Source organism: Anarhichas minor, unplaced genomic scaffold (assembly GCF_050575085.1).
Source record: "Anarhichas minor isolate MPS153535 unplaced genomic scaffold, ASM5057508v1 ptg000027l, whole genome shotgun sequence".
In the NCBI taxonomy this organism is placed as follows: domain Eukaryota; kingdom Metazoa; phylum Chordata; class Actinopteri; order Perciformes; family Anarhichadidae; genus Anarhichas; species Anarhichas minor.
In genome coordinates, this window is record NW_027466473.1 from 7245505 (window position 1) to 7269069 (window position 23565).

General features: G+C 43.1%; 4 protein-coding genes across 13 annotated transcripts in view; 2 read left to right on the forward strand and 2 right to left on the reverse strand.

Moving 5' to 3' along the window:
* Nucleotides 1-976: 976 nt before the first annotated feature.
* On the reverse strand, nucleotides 977-7540 carry LOC142959866 (polyubiquitin-C). Its single transcript, XM_076101359.1, has 3 exons — nucleotides 7384-7540; nucleotides 4728-6791; nucleotides 977-1738 (listed from the first exon to the last, which is right to left on the reverse strand). The coding sequence occupies exons 2-3, from the start codon at nucleotides 6781-6783 to the stop codon at nucleotides 1041-1043; spliced, it is 2754 nt and encodes a 917-aa protein (XP_075957474.1). The 5' UTR covers nucleotides 6784-6791; nucleotides 7384-7540; the 3' UTR covers nucleotides 977-1040.
* Nucleotides 7066-10825, forward strand: cenpv (centromere protein V). Of its 4 annotated transcripts, none has more exons than XM_076102008.1 (6): nucleotides 7066-7167; nucleotides 9454-9573; nucleotides 9656-9748; nucleotides 9955-10024; nucleotides 10101-10215; nucleotides 10512-10825. In XM_076102008.1, exons 3-6 carry the CDS (start codon nucleotides 9657-9659, stop codon nucleotides 10655-10657), a joined length of 423 nt encoding a protein of 140 aa, XP_075958123.1. In that variant the 5' UTR covers nucleotides 7066-7167; nucleotides 9454-9573; nucleotide 9656; the 3' UTR covers nucleotides 10658-10825. The 4 variants fall into 4 exon arrangements, with proteins under 4 accessions (XP_075958123.1, XP_075958120.1, XP_075958122.1 ...); XM_076102005.1 differs by having other exon boundaries at nucleotides 7070-7167; nucleotides 9451-9573; XM_076102007.1 differs by lacking the exon at nucleotides 7066-7167 and adding an exon at nucleotides 7284-8823 and having other exon boundaries at nucleotides 9451-9573.
* Nucleotides 10666-22312, reverse strand: pigl (phosphatidylinositol glycan anchor biosynthesis, class L). 2 transcript variants are annotated; one of them, XM_076102002.1, is made up of 8 exons: nucleotides 21990-22312; nucleotides 21141-21327; nucleotides 20422-20521; nucleotides 15150-15240; nucleotides 13932-13999; nucleotides 12896-12927; nucleotides 11413-11546; nucleotides 10666-11129 (listed from the first exon to the last, which is right to left on the reverse strand). In XM_076102002.1, exons 1-8 carry the CDS (start codon nucleotides 22116-22118, stop codon nucleotides 11001-11003), a joined length of 870 nt encoding a protein of 289 aa, XP_075958117.1. In that variant the 5' UTR covers nucleotides 22119-22312; the 3' UTR covers nucleotides 10666-11000. The 2 variants fall into 2 exon arrangements, with proteins under 2 accessions (XP_075958117.1, XP_075958116.1); XM_076102001.1 differs by lacking the exon at nucleotides 21990-22312 and having other exon boundaries at nucleotides 21141-21561.
* Nucleotides 22003-23565, forward strand: part of ncor1 (nuclear receptor corepressor 1) — a 51740-nt gene continuing 50177 nt past the window's right edge. For all 6 annotated transcript variants that reach the window (XM_076101973.1, XM_076101976.1, XM_076101975.1 and 3 more), the window contains exon 1: nucleotides 22003-22140. The gene's annotated coding sequence lies outside the window, so the exon portion shown is untranslated. The remainder of the gene's footprint in view (nucleotides 22141-23565) is intronic.

Sequence of the window (23565 nt, forward strand, 5' to 3'; positions counted from 1 at the left end):
GCAGACTGCGGCCGCAGAGCAATGAGCCCTCTCTTACCAGATAAATCTCTGCTTTCATGAACCACATGAGAAGGATTTACATCTGCAGAACATTTCAGACGACGTTTGGACTTAGTGCAACTTACAATTTAAACATCAGAGAGCTGTGAAGAGGTGGAAATTAGGGATTTGGGTCTGTGTGATGGAAAGTTGATTTATAGTATAGTGGGAGAGGAAACGTGTAACTGCAATTTAATGGAACTTGAAGGTTTGGAGTTCTACCAGTAAGCTAGTGACACTCAGTGGTTCTATGTGATTTTGCATGCTTCATTAAACAGCAGAAGAATCCAGTAAAATACAATTCCTGTAAGAGACTCCTGCGATTCATTGCCATGTAGCTTTTTATCCAGATTCAGAGTCCAGACATCCTGGGTTATGGGGGCTGAACATGGGATGAGATGGTACCGGTCAACAGGAATACTCATTTTCCAAAAGGTTGTTGAAAAGAGCAAGTTCAGTGAGTTATCTGGATTCTTTTGATGAATAAAAAACACAATTACAGGATTTCCTTTACATCATTCCTTGGTCCTGGAATAAATTCCCATATCACAAATATTAAAAAAAAAAAAAAAACTTAAGGGGAGCAGACGTAACCTATGTAGATTGTTAGACCTTGTAGATTGTTAAGGAAATAAAGAGCATTAGAGCAGCCACCTTTGATTGTATTTTTACCCCGATCTATGCATGATCAAAAAGTATTTCTAATGCTGGTTAGTTTAACTCAAATTTGAATGAATCCCCTTTTTAAAAGAAAATGTAAATATCCCAGAACCCCAACTTTCCAGTGTTACGTTTGTATTTACCCACAGAAATAATAAGAGAATTATCCTGAACGTAGAATGGTAATGGGATTTAAACAGGGGACATTTGGAAAACCCATTGACTCTTCTAATGTTTACATTCGAGAAAAATGTGCAAAAAAGCAGGGGAAACAATATAATTTAATCTCATCTTTTATTCAATTAGGTTGTCATGTAAAGCAAGTTAAAAGATGGAATCATTTATTGACCGCCCCTCAGACGCAGGACAAGATGGAGGGTGGACTCCTTCTGGATGTTGTAGTCAGAGAGGGTGCGGCCATCTTCCAGCTGCTTGCCGGCGAAGATCAGCCTCTGCTGGTCTGGGGGGATGCCTTCCTTGTCCTGGATCTTGGCCTTCACGTTCTCGATGGTGTCGCTTGGCTCGACCTCCAGGGTGATGGTCTTGCCGGTGAGGGTCTTGACGAAGATCTGCATGCCTCCACGGAGACGCAGGACAAGATGGAGGGTGGACTCCTTCTGGATGTTGTAGTCAGAGAGGGTGCGGCCATCTTCCAGCTGCTTGCCGGCGAAGATCAGCCTCTGCTGGTCTGGGGGGATGCCTTCCTTGTCCTGGATCTTGGCCTTCACGTTCTCGATGGTGTCGCTTGGCTCGACCTCAAGGGTGATGGTCTTGCCAGTGAGGGTCTTCACAAAGATCTGCATGCCTCCACGGAGACGGAGGACAAGATGGAGGGTGGACTCCTTCTGGATGTTGTAGTCAGAGAGGGTGCGGCCATCTTCCAGCTGCTTGCCAGCGAAGATCAGCCTCTGCTGGTCTGGGGGGATGCCTTCTTTGTCCTGGATCTTGGCCTTCACGTTCTCGATGGTGTCGCTTGGCTCGACCTCAAGGGTGATGGTCTTGCCGGTGAGGGTCTTCACAAAGATCTGCATGTTTGCGCCTGTGAAAGAATAAGATTCAACGTTACTCATGCCCATTCATTAAAAAAAAAAAAAAAAAAGGACTATAGCTAAAATTATGGTATTCTAGTGGGTATCAAATTCATTTGACCAGCTTACATTACAATTAAATTATGGCATTCTCCTTTTAAATACAACATCTTACATCTAGTTATTATTATAAAGGCCTGTCAGAGGTATACATGGAGTGTTAACTCGCTTTATACATATTTTTTGCATACAGTATACAGCCGCCATTATTCGGGTCCTCGTTACTTATTACTTTATCTTCAGCATCACACGAACATACTGGTAGGAGGCCGTTGATCCGAGCACCAGCGCCATTTTAAAATAAGGTAGCCATTGTGTGCCTTCTTTTTGTTGAGCTAACGTCACCCGCTGACGGACGATCCACCTAGAAACATTGTACCATTGTTACTGACGTTGGTTAACGTTTGCAGCAGTGTGTCGCGTTATTGTTCAACTTGACGAGTGATAAATAAAGTAAATAAAGTAGCACGTTATTCGTAATGACGGTCATCTAAATTAACGTTAGCTAGCTACATTATTCGTTTAAGACGCGCTATTGACGTTGCGTCATCGTTGTTTACAAAGCAGTTAGCTAACGTTAGCTACTAAAGGCAAAGCTAACACAATTATGGATTATGAATAGTTTACGGAAGCTGTACATTGATGGAAGAACTACAGCAGATAACCTAAAACGTTACATGTTTTAATACGACCGACTGTACTTACAATTTGTTTCAGTATTTTTGTCCTGCTGTCGCTCGTAACACCTCCCTCTGTCTGTGCAGTTGCCAGGGGGAACAGGAGTTTTTATACGGGAGACGCGTCATCTAGCAATATTCATCCGCACTTGAAAATAGTTCCCATTGCTAGCATACCGTATGGTTTATGCCTGTTACTTATTTAGCCAACTCTGGGATTGTCAATCATCCAAAGATTGTACGACAGGTTTAGATAATACTATATATATATATATATATACTGTATATACTGTATATGATGCAGGCTGTTGTCATACATTTAATAAGCGTGTCTCCTGAATTCTTGTGATACATCCTCCTCCTGGACTTGATCACATGATCTTGATGCACGATCTGAAGCGGAAGAAGTCAGCAGAGCTACATGAAATGCCTTTGGCAGGATAAACAGCTGACACCCGATTATCCAGATAACTGTGTTGAGCCAGTCTAGTTTAGGATTAGACGGTAAATACCACAGAACAATCGTGCTATCCATAATCCACACTACTTTCCTCACTGGACACTATAGTGTCCTTTCTTGTGGGTTCAAATGGAGGAAACATTCTCAATGCTTGAGGGACAATTGTTGTCAATACTGTATATGCACAAAGGTCATGACACATTTATCTAATTTACATGTGAGGCTGCACAGTGAAAACAATCAGTTTTCTGCCACTGATTCATGCTAATGTCTTGATGTTTTCCTGACATTTAACATTTGTTTGTTTTTTTGTGCTATGCATGTCCACGCCCAACCTCAGCACACTGGGCCCCTTTCATGCTATTCAATTTGCATGTGCTAAGTCCAAACATTGTATATTGGCTCTTCTCTTCCCTATGTCTATTGAAAGCATTTCCCCTGACTAACAACACTCTTGTACCAGCAGAAGAGCACGCCTTTTCTTTTATTCATTTTAGTACATTTCCTTCTTCCCCATTGGTTCTTTAATCCCTTTTATGGACCCATCATACCTCTGGTGTTTTTGTTTTTTTTGCATTTCCTCTATGTGTCTTGTCAACCTCTGGACAGTAGATGGCGCCACACCCTCATGAACAGAAATTAATTCTACCTTTCCAATTGTTTTGTGATTCAGCAGCTAAACCCTCTGCAAGGATTACTGCAGTTCATTCACTGACGAGGATCATTATTATAGTTTTAATATACCCATCATTTATACCCTTATCTACAGAGTAGACATATACGTACATGTGTACATCATATCCAAATCTGACATGGAAATCTGCCAGCTCGGGGCAGCATCTTACTATAAAACAGTGGGCTTTTATTTACTCAAGAGACACTGTGCTTGACATGGACACTCAATTAGTGATAGCATGAGCATTTGTTAGTTACACAAATGCCAGTTTGATTTTCCTTTTCTTTACATTGCTTCTCACATACACCATAAAACTAAAGTTATGTTTTTGATGGGAGAAATTACATACTGATTTGTATGGCAGAATAAGGGCAAGGAAACCATTAGAAGCATGTTTTCTTGAAGTTTCTAATTCAGCTGGGGAGCTGTTATAGGCCGCTGGATGTTTCCAGACCTCAGATTGCCATCACTAAGGACCGGAGAATTAAGGTAAACTGTGCTGTTTGAAATGACTGCGAATAATTAAACTACAACAGCTTCGCTAGAATGAGAAATAGAAAAGGTTCTGCTCTCATTTATAGTTTGTATTTAAACAGAGCATTACTGCTCATTTGTCTTAATTTTAATTTATATTAAAAAAAATTAGTTCAGTTTTATCATGCATTTCTATCAACTTATGTCAGTTAACAGGTACCCAGTTTAACAAGTCATGTGCATATAGCATAATTATATATATATAAAGATAAAAATGCACCTACCCAATTACTGCTAGAAATTAGCAGTTTATAGTCACAACAGTGATCATTATTAAGAAATAATTACCCTTCTATATTACTAATGATAAAATATTGCAGAACTTGAGCTTTAATTATTGACACGTCTCCTGAACGAAAGGGTTTTACCCAATTGGTTTCAGCACTGCTGATAATATAGATAAGCACCATAATGAACACCACCAAGAAATTCAGTTTAATTATTTATTATGTGACGTGCATCAAACTTTTGGTCATGTAACGGTTAACACTTTTGACGTGTAACAACTTTGTAATACGGCAAGTATAGCATGTCATACATAGCACATCAACTTGGGGAAATAAGATTAAGAATATGGAATCATGAATCACTTTACTGCCCTCCCCTCAGACGCAGGACAAGATGCAGGGTGGACTCCTTCTGGATGTTGTAGTCAGAGAGGGTGCGGCCATCTTCCAGCTGTTTGCCAGCGAAGATCAGCCTCTGCTGGTCTGGGGGAATGCCTTCCTTGTCCTGGATCTTGGCCTTCACGTTCTCGATGGTGTCGCTTGGCTCGACCTCCAGGGTGATGGTTTTGCCGGTGAGGGTCTTGACGAAGATCTGCATGCCTCCACGGAGACGCAGGACAAGATGCAGTGTGGACTCCTTCTGGATGTTGTAGTCAGAGAGAGTGCGGCCATCTTCCAGCTGTTTGCCAGCAAAGATCAGCCTCTGCTGGTCTGGGGGGATGCCTTCCTTGTCCTGGATCTTGGCCTTCACGTTCTCGATGGTATCGCTGGGCTCGACCTCCAGGGTGATGGTTTTGCCGGTGAGGGTCTTCACAAAGATCTGCATGCCTCCACGGAGACGCAGGACAAGATGGAGGGTGGACTCCTTCTGGATGTTGTAGTCAGAGAGGGTGCGGCCATCTTCCAGCTGTTTGCCAGCAAAGATCAGCCTCTGCTGGTCTGGGGGGATGCCTTCCTTGTCCTGGATCTTCGCCTTCACGTTCTCGATGGTGTCGCTGGGCTCGACCTCCAGGGTGATGGTCTTGCCGGTGAGGGTCTTGACGAAGATCTGCATGCCTCCACGGAGACGCAGGACAAGATGGAGGGTGGACTCCTTCTGGATGTTGTAGTCAGAGAGAGTGCGGCCATCTTCCAGCTGTTTGCCAGCAAAGATCAGCCTCTGCTGGTCTGGGGGAATGCCTTCCTTGTCCTGGATCTTGGCCTTCACGTTCTCGATGGTATCGCTGGGCTCGACCTCCAGGGTGATGGTTTTGCCGGTGAGGGTCTTCACAAAGATCTGCATGCCTCCACGGAGACGCAGGACAAGATGGAGGGTGGACTCCTTCTGGATGTTGTAGTCAGAGAGGGTGCGGCCATCTTCCAGCTGTTTGCCAGCAAAGATCAGCCTCTGCTGGTCTGGGGGGATGCCTTCCTTGTCCTGGATCTTCGCCTTCACGTTCTCGATGGTGTCGCTGGGCTCAACCTCCAGGGTGATGGTCTTGCCGGTGAGGGTCTTGACGAAGATCTGCATGCCTCCACGGAGACGCAGGACAAGATGGAGGGTGGACTCCTTCTGGATGTTGTAGTCAGAGAGGGTGCGGCCATCTTCCAGCTGTTTGCCGGCAAAGATCAGCCTCTGCTGGTCTGGGGGAATGCCTTCCTTGTCTTGGATCTTGGCCTTCACATTCTCGATGGTGTCGCTGGGCTCGACCTCCAGGGTGATGGTCTTGCCAGTGAGGGTCTTCACAAAGATCTGCATGCCTCCACGGAGACGGAGGACAAGATGGAGGGTGGACTCCTTCTGGATGTTGTAGTCGGAGAGGGTGCGGCCATCTTCCAGCTGTTTGCCGGCAAAGATCAGCCTCTGCTGGTCTGGGGGAATGCCTTCCTTGTCTTGGATCTTGGCCTTCACATTCTCGATGGTGTCGCTGGGCTCGACCTCCAGGGTGATGGTCTTGCCAGTGAGGGTCTTCACAAAGATCTGCATGCCTCCACGGAGACGGAGGACAAGATGGAGGGTGGACTCCTTCTGGATGTTGTAGTCGGAGAGGGTGCGGCCATCTTCCAGCTGTTTGCCGGCAAAGATCAGCCTCTGCTGGTCTGGGGGGATGCCTTCCTTGTCCTGGATCTTAGCCTTCACATTCTCGATGGTGTCGCTGGGCTCGACCTCCAGGGTGATGGTCTTGCCAGTGAGGGTCTTCACAAAGATCTGCATGCCTCCACGGAGACGGAGGACAAGATGGAGGGTGGACTCCTTCTGGATGTTGTAGTCGGAGAGGGTGCGGCCATCTTCCAGCTGTTTGCCGGCAAAGATCAGCCTCTGCTGGTCTGGGGGGATGCCTTCCTTGTCCTGGATCTTAGCCTTCACATTCTCGATGGTGTCGCTGGGCTCAACCTCAAGGGTGATGGTCTTGCCGGTGAGTGTCTTCACAAAGATCTGCATGTTTGCTCCTAGGTAAAAGATATATCAAATCAGGATTTAGTACAAAAATAAAAATTTGTGAAACAAGTCATTTTAAATTGCTAGCCATTTATTTTATAGTTACAACTATTAAAATAGATTATAAGAAGAAGCGCTGGAATTACCAAATTACGATCGTGATCAAATGAGAATCGCACTTTATTAAATATATTAGAATATTCCATTTATGTGAAGCTCTGAACCATCAGCGGCCATTCCGGTCCCAGCGCCATTTTGAGATCATACTGACCTCCCCTTTGTTCAGCTGACGTTACTCCCTAATGGACGATACTAGAATGTTGACTCATTGCCAAAGCTAACATTAGCTTACCATGAAATCGACGAGGAACTAATTCGACGTTAACGGTAAGCAACCCATATAATGATACAAATATTGTAGCTAAACGGCTCGATTGTATTGTGAAGATTTAACGTCAATTTGAGGCAGACTGAAGTATTGTTAACGTCTGCTTCAATTCTGTCGAGTTACTCTAGCAATGGTCACCAAACAACGACTAAAAACATTCGCTGTATAAATAATTTAAACTATAGAATTGATATAGCCTGAAAATAGGTACTTGCCTGTAAGAAACGCAGTTAATATTTCGTCTTGTGCCTGGAGCTGCTTCTTCTTCTCGTTTTCTCTGCTCGAGAACTATACTGCAGTAGACAACGCTGTGTTATATACCGGAGTCTGCATACGTCATCCGTCCTTATATCCGTCCGCATTTCAAAGTAGTTCCCACTGCTCCGACTCCCACTATTGTATCGTGACAGTATTATTGTATTTAACAATCAAACGCTTACTCACAAACGTAAATATTTAGTCAAAAATAGTCTGATTGAAAACGATATTTTGACATATTTTACGCGGCGGAGTAATATCTCACCAGCTGGCTGTAGAATTTTCTCGAACGACCGTAGCAACAGAAACCATCTCCATGCCTCTGATTGGATCGCAGGATTGTTTGTTTGATCAACGATTGGTTGCTATGTCACAGTCAGTACGGTTTGATGACTAAAGTTACAGTTATGACTGTGGGGTTATGAAACAGATGATTACGATAATTATTCAAGACCTAACGTTAAGTAGATAAGGTGATGATGATAGTGTAGCCTTACACACACATTAGCTTTTCCACGTCTTTCCTCTTTCTGTAAAATAGTATATCATACCAATATTGTTATATGAGGAACTCATCTGACTATGCATTCATGTGACACGAAAGAGGGACGTGTGCAGATGGGCATTCCGTTGAACTTTATCAAACGTGTCTGTTAACAGATGGAAACGTGCTACCAGCTGCTGTGACAGCGACCTAACCTCATTCACTAAGCCATATCCACATCAGGTGTCATGCTACACATACCATCTTAATAAAGGATACATTCGTGATTTATATCCAACCTTAACACCACTGCAAAATATGTTGATAAGCAGAATTAGCTGATATTGGTTATCTGCCAGGCACACAATAAAGTCTTGACCTAAATACTGAAACAAGGGATGTTTAAGTATAAGGTAATTCGAATTGACTAGTGTCTACACGAGTCTGTCTGAAAATAAGTTCAAATGACAGCAAAGTTGTTGTAGAGTGAAAGTAGTGGGGACGGCTGTGCCCCTTTTTCTGCTTATCAGAATGTACATACTGCACAGAAAGTAGATTTGACAAGTCACCTGTCCTATGAACTCACAGCACTCACAAGCACATTGTGTACACGTGGAAACACAATTCTCACACACTCCTAAGGCCTCTCTCAACATTATGTTTCCTTATGTTTCCAGCCTTATAGGCGCATTGTTATTTTTCCGTGGCTCGGGCTGAATAACTACATCGGTTCATAGGAAGGAATGTAATGGTCGTTTCAGATTTGTTTCCCATCTTCCTTGTTATTTTTCGTTGTTGAGTATTTATTCCGTAGGCAAGATATTCACAGGAAAGGGCGTGATCTTATTCTCACGAGCATTGAGTCTCAATGCCAGGCATGTCGACAACGCCCAGGTGAAACTGGAAAACAGTGGTACAGTAAGTTTTTGTGTTACGTGTTTAGCTCCCACCATTATCACACACAACTGCTGCACTGTAATCTAAATTAAATCAAAGAGCAAAAGCTCAGATGGGGGTCTGTAGCCTACTGGGATCCTATATTTTGGGTCATGATACAGCTGGGAGAGTCCTAATATATGTATTTGGGTCACAGCATTCCCTCGCCCCACCCCTCCAGCACCCCTGTCATATGACACCCAACCCGTGATGCACTACGCCAGTACTTTCCAACACAAAACTGGGCGTCTGGCTGAACTAGTTTAACCTCTGAGGAATGTGTTTGTGCAAGTCTGCTGTACTTTGCCCTGCCCCATTGCTTGGAGTGATTATGGACTGCCTCAAAGTGTTCCAGTAAAACCAATCTTTCAAGCAGGGCATAGTCCTAGCTGATTACTGCGGAAGCTGACTCTATTATCACATGAAATAGAAGTGTCTGTGGCTCGGGGCGAGAAACTTGAGGTGCCCACCTTTTGAATTTGATTGTCACATTCAATGATCACGTCAACCGCTGTGAATCGGTCAAAGGCTTGGAGGCTTCTCATGTAAATGTGACCCTTATCAGTGGTGGACTGATTGATTGGGTTCATTGTGTTTTCTTCAGCAGGGTCATTGGAGCTGTTTTTTCAGGCGGGACATTCAGTTCCACGTCAACAGGTTTCACAATAAACGCATCAGCCGTCATCAGACACCTGATCCTTCACTTGTTCACATCGACGTGACTGAAGTAAGGCCTCTCATCCCAGAATAGTCCTATATGAACATATGTGTCCATCGTGATGGTTTGTTGTTGTTCTCTGTACCCACAGGATGGATCTCGTGAAACACACGGGCGGCTGCCACTGTGGGGCTGTTAGATTTGAAGTCTTGAGTTCCCCAGACCTCCATGTTTTCCATTGCAAGTACGGATATTAAATTCAATTACATTGTGTCACTGTTTTAAATTACAAATTGCGTTTGTCACAAAGAAAACAAGGTTGTTTAATAAGACAAGTACATTTTTAAGTTTGGGTTCATCCCATCACGTTAAGGAGACTTCAAACAATACTTCGCTGCTTGTACACTTTGTATCTAATCAATATAAACTGATTTGTGTCTGTTTCTCCAGCTGCAGCATTTGCCAAAAGAAACAAAACCATCATTTCATTGTTCCAAAAAATCTCTTCACACTCTTAAAGGTAGCAAACTCGAGCAAAAACCTTTGATACAACTGAATATTTAAGTGAATAATTGCTATTTTTCTTATCTGCCCAGGGGTCCAATAATCTGACCACATACACGTTTAACACTCACGTTGCCAAGCACACCTTCTGTAAAACCTGTGGAGTTCAAAGTTTCTACACTCCACGCTCCAACCCTGATGGATATGGTATGACCGCAAACACAAGACAGTCACACCGTTCTCATGTGTTTTCAACTTACATTCTGCTGTGTTTACTCAAAACTAACCGCCCCGCTCTACTATATTTGTGGCATTTGGTATTTTCACAATGAGAGAAATATGTTCTATAATGGATCACAGTGTTATAAGCAAACCACCCTTGTAACCTAATATTGTGCATTATGGAGCCATAAGTTGTCAGTGAAATGTGCAGGAGACAATGGACTGGTGTGTTCACATGTAACTAACGGAGCTGTCCTTTGTTGCTGGTGTTTTCTCCCCAGGCGTTGCTCCGCACTGTCTGGATCCGGGTACCGTCCGCAGCGTCACAGTGGAGACGTTTTGTGGTGAGAAGTGGGAAGAAAGCGTGCAGGCTCACAAGAGCATCAGAGACATGTCCAAAAACACAGCTGAGAGCGAAACTAAATAACACCACTGTGATGTAAGAATACATTTTATTAATCAGCAGTGTAACAGAAATGCTGTACAGTAATTTCAACATATGAGATGAAAAAAAAAGCTCAACTCATTCAAACCCTAGTGTTGTTTTTTTTACAGTGTAAAGACAATAAAGACGCTTTTGAAGCAACAAACGAAAGTGTCAGCTTTGTTTTCGGAAAGTGCTTATGAAAAAATGTTCAGGCTACTTTTAGCCAATGAAAAAGATCTTTATTAACAGTGAGCAAAACAGCTCATCATGTAAACTAAACTCGCTCCTACCACAGTAATCAGGGAGTTAGGCAGCAGGACACCTACAGTAACACAGTGACAACTTAATACACCTTCAGGTTCTTTGGTCCTTGTGGGATCATTTGGAATGTGTTGACGAACATGTACCGCGAGAAGGTGATGTAGAGGTAACGAAACCACAGGAGTTGAGAGCGGTGACAAAACATGGCATCCTGAAAAGAAAAGGTTTGTCTGATGTTAGTTAAACCCAGTTATTGCGAGATCCTAAGTAACAGCAGATAGTGGTCAAAATCTATCCGCTGCTTAGTGTAAATGTATTTATACCTTCATATAAAAATATTAGCTTGATGACACATATCCTCAACTGCAGCGTAGCCGCTCACATTTACAAACTTTATCTCCTCTCCTGCCTCTTCAGCACATATACTGCATGAAGCCTCGTTAAAATAGACGGGGACCTTGTCTCGCCAACAAACTGTCCTTTTGGAGGCTTACTTTGGCTCGCCTGTAGCCCTGTGAGCCGATAATACAGCGGAGGCACGAGGGCAGCAGCCAGCTGAAGGGGAGCTCCAGGAAGGAGACGTACTTCCTGAGGAGGCCAACGGTCACCAGGGAGAGCAAACAGCAGTCTGGGAGGACAGACAAGAGACCCAGTTAGCTGTTAATATGTTATATGTGCACTACAGCAGCGGACCGTTCTCTCAACTAGGCTGGTCTCTCAGTTTGTTCTGAAACTCCTGTCAGTAACATACTACAATGTAATACAAGGACACGTAGGCTGTTCCTCCTGTGCAGCATTTGTACTGTAATTGTATGGCCCACACGGTCAATATGGTGCAGAAATGTTCAACTATGACCTTTGTCATGCAGCAAGAGTTTGTGGGGCGCCAGAGGCTCGGTAAGGAGCAGCGAGCACAGCCAGGCGAAGGGGCTTATTACAATGACGTTGGGCCTAATTCTCTCCCGCCTCCCCTAGAGGCTACAGTAAGAGCCAAGTGTAAGTGCTAAGTTAATATCTGCCCGAAAAGAGAACGTACAGAGCCGGCACTCACACCGAATGTAGGCCATATGGTGTCAAGGCTCTGTATAACATCCCTAAGACCTCTTGCTCCGGTGAGAATGGGTCTCCATGCCGTGTAGTGAGATGCTATCAAAGTGCAAATGCGTGGTAATGAATAACCAGTGAGCGTGATTGATGACAGTCCTGCTGCTTTTGAGGTTGCTCACTGCGGGGATAAAGAGGGGCCCGGCAGCTCGAGGATAAAGCTTAAATAGTTAAAGGCAAAGTTTGCTGTGGCCTCAGGACTCGGGTGATAAAATCTCCCTGTCATTCAACAGCAGCAGTGCAACCGTTCGCATCTCATGTATGATTAACCGCTTCTTATCGCGTCTACTCAAACTTTAATGCGGGTGTGCTCTGTAACCGGCAAAGTAATGAGCTCTGAGTCTGTTGTAGCATGTTGCCTCCTCTCTGTCCTACTTTTACTTCCACATAAATTTACATGGAGGACGTCATCATTCGTTGAAACTCAAAGACCATTTGGCACACGTTTTGATTTTGCCTCGACAGTAGACGTGTCGAGAGCCAGATGCACTGATTTTAACATTAGAGACTGAAATCAGGAATGAAACCATCATATCTAGTTTGAGGTGAACTAATCAGCCGGCCTCATGCTGCCACCAGCAGACCAAAATGTTTGGAGGAGATGCGAGACTCATGCAACCCTTTTGAACAGCAGAGGGCGCTGTACATTAACAAAAAAAAGTCAGTGTTTACAGCAGTGTTCTCTAAAACACAGACTGGAGGGGTGGTGCTACTAATGTGAGGAAGTCATTGTTTGTGCTGCTTAATGCTTAATATTTGACTTTTTATCTGAATATTCACATAGTGACCAGTAAATCCAACCTGTGACACTTTGGTCACAAACTTTTCAAAAATATGAACCTCTTAAAAGTTTTCTTTTTTTGACACACCTACCATTGGGTACTTGTCCGGTGAAAGCGAGATGGCTGTAAAGTGGAGAAAAGCAGAAAATGTCAAGGAGGCAAACGTTCATTGTGGTCAAAGAGATGCTACATGTTACTGACAGGGTTCGTGTTGGCGACCTCTACAAAAGATACCTGCCGATATGTAAGTGAGATTAGAGTTTTGGATACGCTGATTACAACACAAGTGGGTGAGAAGTCAATGACTGTAAGCCCACAGAAAAAGGCCATACAGTAAGCCCTGCTACTGCTGAATATCTACCACTGTGTGTGTTTCAGATCATGCTGTATTGAGTGCTGGAGGTTGTTTTTTTCCTGTGAGGCAAAAACATAATTCTCCATTTCATGTTCCTCTGTTACTACAGTAACTCGTCTTTAAATCTTGGTAGGAGTCAAAGTTTTCTTCCAAACTTGCATTTCCAAATCCGATCGCTGTTGACGAAAACAAAACAAAACTCAACAACAACCCATTGAGCTCGGAGAAACTAGTTCACGGCCCCTCTGGGATACCAGCCTGATGGGAATCATGAGATGTGATTGACAGAGGGCCGTGCAGGCTCAGTGAGGGAAAACCCAGTGACCAACACGGCAGGCAATTAGGGCGCAACGTGGGGACGGCGGCGTACACTTCACGGTGCAAAACCAACGGCCTGATGCAACTTGCTCGGTTTGGCCTCTCCAAACCAGAGCTGCCCTCCCACCTCACCACTTCAGGGACAGGATTTACTGCTGCTCTCTGGGAGCAAAGCCGAGTGCCTCTGAGGACTCTGTTTGGACGACCTCTCAGCTATGTAACAGGCCGATTCTAAAAAAACATGGTGTGTGTGTGTGTGTGCGTCTTTGTGGGGAAACATTTGGAAAGATGGATGTTGATGCGAGTCCAAATGTTTTCCTGGAGACTGTTTTACGATTGTGGAGTGGGCTGGTTTCTGTGTGCGTGTGTAAGCCACATAATATCTCTGAGGATGGCATCTTTAAGTTGAAAGTCTGTATTTCCTGATGACAAAGCCTTAAAGTTCAGTCAGTACCTGACAGCTTTATGGATGGCTGTGTGATTGGCATGGCCGCTCACTCCGCTCCCATCGAAGGTCAGCACCTGAAACAACAAAATATCTCACTGTGTGGGTGAAAAGCCAGAACCTGGGTATCTAAAAGTGGATTTAAATAAACGGAGGCAGAAGATTTTTCTTGAGTTAGTGGAAGGGCTTTTCTTTGCCTGACTGTGGAGCTGCTTGGCAGCTGACAACTGATATTTAAAAGCCTTTTTATTTTCTCCCCTGTGCGCATGCTTGCACAGCAGAGGAAGCAAGTGAAAAAAAACAAAAAGAAATCAGGTCAAAGGGAAAGAAAGAGTGCTTGACTAAAGACTTGGCATTTGTTATGCTCAGGCGTATTCTACCATGACTATGTCATTGCAATCAAGCCTAAGTTTGAGCTCCCAACCACATATTATAATGAACAAGTGAACTCTCGCCTCATTCTTGTTGGCTTGTGTATGGAAAAGCAAGGGAATGGCCCAGTGTCAGACCAAGGAAACAAGTTATTCATTAAGAGCAGGAAGAGTGAACTACTTTTTTTTTTACTTTGTTTATCTCTGTGTGCTTTTGCTGAATGCATTTGTTAGATAACACATGTTCCCCTGGCTTACTTTTTGGTCTGGAGGCATTTTTTGCTGCTCAGCCTGACAGGAAGGGAGGAGACGGTGTGTTTGTTTGTCGTCGTTGATAACAAAAAGAGATCAGCAACTACAGCATAGAAGCACCCAGCTGTGTGTGATCATCTTCCCTAAAGAACTGTGGGCTGCTGGGTTTTTCGTTTTTTGCCCCAAGCTGCTGTATTTTACAGTTTGAGAGTTTGACTTTTTGTGCCGTTGTTGAGAATGAGCGGATGAAAATTCTTTGAATCTAAATGAACCACATTCCCATTAGCTAATAGTGCGCAACTGCACCGGGGCAGATAAGAATCTCTGTGCAAACAACACAATTGAGTACAAACTTTCCGCTGCAGCAGAGGCCATGTCCCCTCGTTTTGAAGGGAGGTTCAAGATACAAAAAAAAAAAAAAACACGCTGGCTGACAGGATTATTGCGCAGACCACAGTGAAACTTGGATAATGAGCTCGAGATCTGTGGTGCCAAGATGTAAAAAAAAATTAAAATACATGGGTTTTTGTACACTGAATGGCGTTAACATCAAACAGGAAATAACAGAAAAACGACTGTTTCTTAAAGGCAGAGCTGAGCATACCATGTTGAAGGAGTGAGCTCTCATGTGCTGTACAATTACAGAGGAGACCAGTGAGACGCTCCATTCTGCTTTGGGATCGTCTGGAAGTTTTCTGAAGGGGCAAAAAAAACAAAACAAAGGGACTGGTTATCTAGTATTACAACAGTGTTTTACTGAGACACAAGAGGGCATTGTGTTTACATTGTAACCTCACTGTAACTGAGAGTCAACTGTACACAACATAAGCCTTCCTTTCCGAGCACCAGATTTCTGTAGTGCAGATTTAACCCAGCGTTTGAAAAAGGGCTGTTATAGAAAGCAAACACGAGGGAGTGCTGGGAAGCCCGGTGGGGGGGTGGGGGGGGTTAAGGGTTGGACGGCCCTTAGCATCGTCTTCATCTGAAACTATACCCTGGAGACAACTCAGAGCGTACACATCAAACATCCCACTTGGCCGGCTCAAGCTCTCGGCCTACTAAACATGCATGGACTCTCTTTTTTTGGCACAAATAATAACTGCTTTTTCTTCTCAGTTTAGAAACTAAAAGGCATCGCTTCGTACGGTAGTTCAACGTCCCCCTTGCCCTCAAGAGAAACCAGCCACAAAAAAAGTGATTGAAAACATAACCAAAAAAAAAAGTCCTGCGGGTTTCATCGGAAGTGGAGTGGATCCAGTTATGAGAAACACACCCAACAGTTTGAAACACTAAACTGTGGGGGTTTTGGTTTGACAATGACGTGATGTGTTGGGGTAGCACAAGGTGGCGTGACAGTGCATGTATATATATATATATATATATATATATATATATATATATATATATATAAAAAGTGGAGGTAGGTGTGTGTGGGGGTGTCGACAGTTGTTCCCCTCCCCTTCTTCGCTAACAATGAGCCACGACAGTTGAGCTGGTAGGGGGAAGTGATGGATTAGGCTACAAATCTATTGGGCTGCCGGTGATGTGAGGGTCAGGCTTTGGTGTGAGGGGCGGGGGTCGGCTATGTCACAGGGAGGAGGGGTGGGGGGGGGGGGTTCAGAGATAGTTTAAAACAGTCTTTCATAGAGTGAATGGACTGCTGTGACATGTCGTAAGGATTGTGTGTGTGTGTGTGAACCGGTATACCGCCCAGCACTAGTGTGTGTGTGTGTTTGTGGTTTAGAGTAGGATGGCACAGTTAAATGGAATCTGAACCAATGTTAAATGCTGCCTAAATTAATAAAACACAAGCTTATTGTCCTAATTTGTCTGCTTTAGACTGAAGGCTGGTGAAAACAAGAAGAGGATTTTGTGAGAATTTGGCATAAGCGCATGAATATTAAGTTTCTACACTCATGCACTATGCAGCTTTTTCCCCTCACTTGTATTTATTTGAGACATTTTGCCTTCTAGTTCAACAGCCGCCGCTAAGCACAAGCCTGCACCGAGGGGGAGGAGAAAAACAAGCTAAGAAAAATGAATAAAAGACACAAGACACCTGACCTTTCTCAAGCTGAATGTGTCAGCTTTGCCATGGCAACAGTGCAAAATGTCCTAAAGTAACCTCCCCAACTCCCCCTTTTGTAGCTTTGCATGTGGATGTTTAATTGCTTACAGGCATCTGTATGCAGTTGTTGAACTTTGGCCCAGTAAGGGGATTCAGTGTACGTGTGTGTGTGTGTGTGCGTGTGTGTGTGTGAGAGGGCTTGTTTAGTCTGGTCACATGGACCACAGGCCTGTGAAACTGCCAGACGTCTTTCCACACAGTCAGATTACGTGTCTTGCCTGGAATGGCTGAGATGCCACTACAAACTGACAGTAGGCCTACGCCCACACTGTAATAAGGCAGTTACAACCGTAGTAACTGCACCGATACATACACACACATGATGTTTCACAATGATGATGAGTGGTTGCAGTTTTTATTTTATTTTTTATATTCTCATCTTGATGTAATAAAGTGTCATGAAAACAACCACGGAAATAACACCGTTACCACGGAGATGATTATTTTAGTGTTGCATTGGATGTAAGTTGTGCAGAGAAAGAGCAATCTAATGTGCCAGAGTGACGGTCCGTTGCGGGCATATGGGAAAAGCTGCTGTTTGACAATGCGGAGGCCAGCGGGTGACAAATGTATCGAGGATAAAAGCACAGCCAGAGGTCAGCGGCGAGGCTGGAACATCCCACCACTATTTACTGCGCCCCGCCATGCCCTTATCATTTGGCTAGGGCTACTTTTTTTTACCACTGATCAATGTATTTAAACCCTGTGTGGGGATACGGTGTCAACGAACACCGCTTTTAGAAATAAACTCGATCTGAAGTGTGCTGTCATGAACAGAGTCAAATTAAAGTTGGAAAGAAATGAGATGGGTGAGCTAGAGAGAGGATAATGTTGTGAAGAAGAGGTCGGATTTGCGCAGTGAGCAGCTATACTCGAGTCCAGGGTGCAGACAGAGGTCAAGCCAGTGCAAGTGGAGAGGCAGCAGAGCGTGCTCAGATCGAGCTTGATCACAAAGGCCCCAACATGCACTGGGGCCCCAGATACTGTCCACACAGCTGTCCTATTCAGTGAGCATTAAAGGGAAAATCCTATTTTAAAACTGAATTCACGTGTTACTCCTGTTGATTCCGCGGGCTACGGCTGCGAGCGGGCAAGTCTCGCCCAGATCGTGAAACGTAGCCCTCACTGTCTGCTAGACTTTGGTTGTGAAGTTGAGAAAAACAACTTCACAAGTCCAGTGGCTCCGTCACACTACCCTGATGAATGAGATGAAAGTACAGTAGCCTCAGCCTAGACTGAAATAAAACACACATTGACATACATCTCGTCTGGCACTGACTGCTTTACTTTTTCTTATTTCTAATGCAGTTTAAAATACGATATCTTGACGTCACTTCTCCCATTAAGACAATGTCAGCCTACACTGCCTTTGCTGCGCATCTTGACATGTTACCGCCACCTGTGGATCATTGGACTAGTGTGAAGCCATGAGCAGGGGTGTGTATCGCATCACGTGCGTCCTCATGCACAAGATAACCAAAACAGGGACCCATTCATAGAAAAACAGCTCCCTGCGTTTAAAAAAAACTCCTCCAAGAAAGAATGTGAAACGTCATTGCAAGACCAAATGACTCATTACAATGGAGTTTATTCAAAACTGTTACAACAAAGGGAACAAGTGAACTAAAGTCCAACTTAGTGGACAGTGACAAGTGTGGAGGCTGACTCTCCAAGGTACAGCACACTTCCTGGTTTGCATTACAGAGAAATGATACCCATCTTGGCATGAACTTGTGCCAAATATTTTGAGAGCACAATCTCTGAGGATCTGCTCCAGGTTTCGTCACATAAAAATATCCCGTCTTGAGCCACGGTGTTCATATTCATAGCTATTGAGCTCGTTGTAGACATGACATTATCTTTGACGACTTCACAGCTTAACACTAGAGACCATCGACAAAATGCACAGACATTTTTGTTTCTATTCAAAAGTAGACTTCTACTCTATTTGAGGTGTAAACATGAAAAAATTGACCGGATACCAAACGTTTGCTCTGCATCATTCTTTGTGCACAATAAAATGACCAGTGAGAAAAACAGGGAGAGGTCAAGACATTGGGTGGACATCTGCACATAATTGTGCAGAGAAGGTGAAGAGCAAGGCCAAAGTGTGGCTAGCCATGTACAGACACACAAGGAGGGAAAACTGTTTGGATTGACCTACATTAGCAGTGCTCCGCGCATTGCCAAAATGTATCCCACAGTCGTTGGTAGTTGGCTTCAGCAGACATGGACAAGAGGAGGAGGAGGAGGAGGAGGGGTGGAACAGAGAGGGGGAGCAATGACAGAGAGAGAGGGAGAGAGCTTGGTTGGGAGTGCGTGGGGCTCTCAAAGTGCTGATTAGGTGTGTGTTTTGGGCAAACAACAGAATACACAGAAAGGGAAAATGGGCTACACTCCAGTTCAGCAGAAGTGCAGACAGCACCAAGATCAAAGTTCAGCTACATTCTGTGTGCACAAGATGATAACACTGTAAAGTCTGTGTGTGTGACCACACACACACACACACACACACCTACAATGTTCTCGAGGGCAGACGACCTGGATAGGCTGCCAGCTTATTACTGTGAGTTCCAGATAGTGCCAGAGTTCATGCAGCTCTCCTGGTGAGCCAACATGTAGAGACTCACATGTAGGCAGCCCCGAGGTTCTTAGAAACTCAAAACATTTTCAAGTGAAGCTGCAGGTTTGATCCACTAGAAAAAAAAAAAATCCCCCCTTTGAACATCACCTTTTACCACTACGTTCTCTGTAACTTGACCTCGCCAACAGAAAGAGCCAGGAGACTGAAAGTCCTACAGCTGCATCAATAGCAAAAACGCAGACGAAAACAGAAGAAGAGCGAGTTTCCCAATAATTTGGCCGACAGTACTGTTCAAAGTTCTGGCTCCCGGTTCTGCTCGCCGCTTTGATTGTGAAATGATAATGGTTATGGGTTAAGACCGTTTTAACTTGGAGGCATTTACAGACACACCGAAAGAACTACAGCTGTTTCTGTACATCTTTTACAGCATTCCACCGGTGTTCAGTGAAGTGATTTTAAAAGTCTGATTTTACATTTGAACTGTCATGTTCCTGCAACAAAGCTGGAATGTGCAACAATTGTTTTTGTGCCATTAAGTAAAATGTTGCAGGCACAGATAGGCTCAAAAGTTTGGCAATACAAGAAACACTTAACCCTAAAAAATGACGAAGTCTGAGGCCTGTTTTCAGCAAATCTGAGCTACCTGGCTCAGCAGCTATGAATGAATGAGGTACTGTATTTGGGTAGCACCAACATATTTAATTCCACACTGAAGAGGCAAAAACATTATGTTAATTAGCCCTGTAGTCATCCAAATGCACTCAATTTCCCCGGTAGAGATCATTGACACTGAATAATCCAGGTTTGCTCAGAATCAACAAACAGCCCAGTGGTGCAAACATTACAGGCTAAATCAAATCGTCATAGTTCCATGAAGGACAACTTTCTTTTTTAAACTAAATTGTGAAATAAGTAAATAAACAAAAAAACATAGTTTAAGATGGCTTTAAACTGAATTTAAAAACATGCTTTACTATACTCTTCAGAGGTGGATACATAAATAGATATAGAGTATTCTGTAGATAGATGGATTGGACTGATTCTAACATGCAGACACTTGACTCATGAACTGAGGGCAGCATAAGCAGGTTTTCAACATTAAAAGGCACACAAATGAAATGTTATACTTTGCATGTTGTGTATTTAGTGCAGACGGCTGCTTACTTATGGTCTACTATGGTGATTCTGGAGTCTGGTATCCCCAACACGGCACAGCTGTTGAGAAGTTCTTGCTTGCGCTGAGCTCCTTGATTGTAGTAGTTTCCTGTACATATCGGGAGGACAAGTTAGGCTCTAGATATACCGTGATGACAGGAGGATCTAAACGTAAGTCTAAATTATGTTTGGGTGAAACATTTCCAATGATTTAGAAATACCAAAATGTTCTTTAGCTATGTAAAATGCTCCTCTAACATGAGTTAAGTTGGATCTAAATAAAATACAGTGCTGCACAGATGTGATTTATGTTTAATAGGTTTTAATTACTTTCTAAAGATTACATTTGTACTTATATGTATCTATTCTTCTATGTAGCTCATAATTAATCATAATATTAGAAACCCCTTGTTTTTTTTCCAACATGATGGACACTAATATTTTTAGGCATTTCCTACAGAAGCTAGTTGCTCTGGACATTTATGTTATTCACTGTGTGTGATTGTCAGATTGCGCTACTTTACCCTTCTTTCCAATCATCCTTAAACCTGAGACTGATTATGGAAATGCACACTTTAGGATTAGACGTGTATGTGAGCTGCTCTTTTACTTTCCTTTACTTGTATAGTTTCCAAACAGTTTTTTGTTCATTCACCTAGTAAGGAAATCATGTATGAAAAGCGTGCTGAAGTTGACCTTGTGCAAACAATAATGTGCGGTCACCATACCTGCGGATAAACACAGCAAATGAACGTTGACTTCTAACTCAACGAGTCGTACGATCGTTGGCGCGAAGAACATACATTCATCATCCGGATGCGCAGTTACGATCAGAGCGCTGATGTCGTCTCCGTTCATTTCTCCACTTGATAAAACATTCATAACACGTTTCAACGACTTCACCAACGACCGCCGATGTCGATAGTAAATGCATTTTAGCCAAATCAGATAGGATAAAACTATGAAGACAACGATGTAAACACTCATTATTTTGACCGTTGCCCTAAACAATCCGTGTGAAGACAAAAGTCTAACATGGGAATGGTTCCACGTGTAAAAACACATCTACAGTATGTCTGATATACCGTACGTTACCCCGTCTTTAAAGAATTGCATCAATAAAGTATTAGAATTAAGTACAACAAAGTAATAGCTGCCAACGTTTAGGCCCACAATAGTGTGTTTTACTCACTTGAGCTTTCTCAGTTCATTTGAGTTTAAAACAATTTATAAGGAGAATAAATACATTAATGTGGTACATAATATTTTTGAATAAAGAGGACCTTTAAATGTAGAGAAAGTTATACAAATCAAACGAAATGTGTTTTTGAAAAGTGAAAATAACAAACTCCAGGTACGTTGCCGTGTTTGAGGGGACGATTTAGCTGTCACACCGCTTTATCCTTACAGGTATATAAATAAAAATACAAAATTTAAATGTGACGTATTTATGAACAGGGTTACACAACAGTCCACTGAGTTTCTAAATCTGTCAATTATAGTTTATTGTACGTAAATATTTGTTGACGAATTCCAGTCCCCCGTGGATTCAACCGAGCGAGGACAATTTATTTTACCCTGCCAGGACATCGACCGACAAATGCGGCGCAGCCTTCAGTCTGCCCAGTCTTCCACAGCTCACAACCCGCGGATTTACAATCAACAATTGACACATATTTCTGCACAGGGATACATTTCTCTCTCATCGGTATTTTTTCTAAATATGGGGTGAGTACATATCGCTGATAAGCAGCAAAGCAACACGTCTAATTAGCACGCAATTTAAGCGCTCCGGTCTACGATGAAAATCTGCCTTGCAAGATGGCGACGTGGTTGAGAATTCAAAGGTGAAATACAGGCTAAGTTAGCTAGCTAGCGACAACAACAACATCGTAGTCGTTGTCTTATTACTCTGTAATGTTAAAGTAGCGTAACCTTTTAAGCTGACGTTTATTATTGTGCGTGCTTTTGGTGCATTTCCGGAAGAGCTCTGTTGTGGAAATAGACCCATCCCCCAAGATAAGCTACAAATCCAATTGCGTTTACATGACAGGATGGTGTTAAAAGACAACAATAACAACACGCAGGAGCAGTATTTATCGCTGCTAGGCCGTGTATGAGGCTATGAAGTTCACCACGGCTACTGGGTTTGCGTGGAAACCACCAGAGACCATCGCTAATGCTTTCTAAAATTAACTGGACGAAGAACTTCAGCGTGTAACGAAAAGCTAACTAAACATAAGTCCTTCTTTTGCCTGAAACTGCACGCCTCTTCTTTCAAAATGCATGGAACTACTTTGGAAAATACAATTAAAATAAATAAATTTAAAGGACAGATGTAGGGGAACACCCAGGAGCGAATGTACTGTAGTCACAGTATGTTTTAAAGTAACGTTACATTCATGCGTCGTGTCAAAAGATATGAGAAAGGGACAAAGTGTAAACTGAAAAGGTCCATTCATTGATTCCTATCATGATTTTCTTTGCAAGTTATTACAAATGCAAGGACAAAAACTGAGGAACAGGTTGTGGATAGTCAGGTCACTGACCAGAGCTGAAGCAGCTGCTTCTGATGCTAAGCATATTCATATTATTCAGTTCCTTTGTATATTAAAAATCAGGGATTTGATGTCTTGCAAACCAGGGAGAGTGGCAGCCTTGAACCCAGGAGGCCTGCTTTTTTTTTTTCTTTTTCATTTTTTCATTGGGAGCGCAGGAACAAATAATGTATTTATAAAGACCTCCATGTGACAAAATCCTCCCCAACAGCACCAGTGCAACACTTTTTTTGTTGTTTCCTGCCTCATGAATCGTCAGCCATACTGGTGTATATTCGGTCATCACCCCAGAGCTCCTAATTTTTAAGAATTCATTTGATTTAATTTAGTCATGTTGTCAATTTCAGTTGATTGGTCAGTTATCCTTTTGGTCTATCAACTTAACCAAAGACCCCCAAAGTTATGTCGGAGTAAATTAAGTTAATAAAAGAACAGAACAGGCAGCTGAAGGGATGCAAAGTGCTCTCTCTGAGCTTTTCTTTTGTCGTTTTTTTAAATTGCTCCTCACATTTTGACAATTTGCTTTGAGAGGATGTGTTCTCTCTTAGTTTGGCTCAAAACCAAAAGTTACGGCTAAAAAAATGAGACTTTGCCT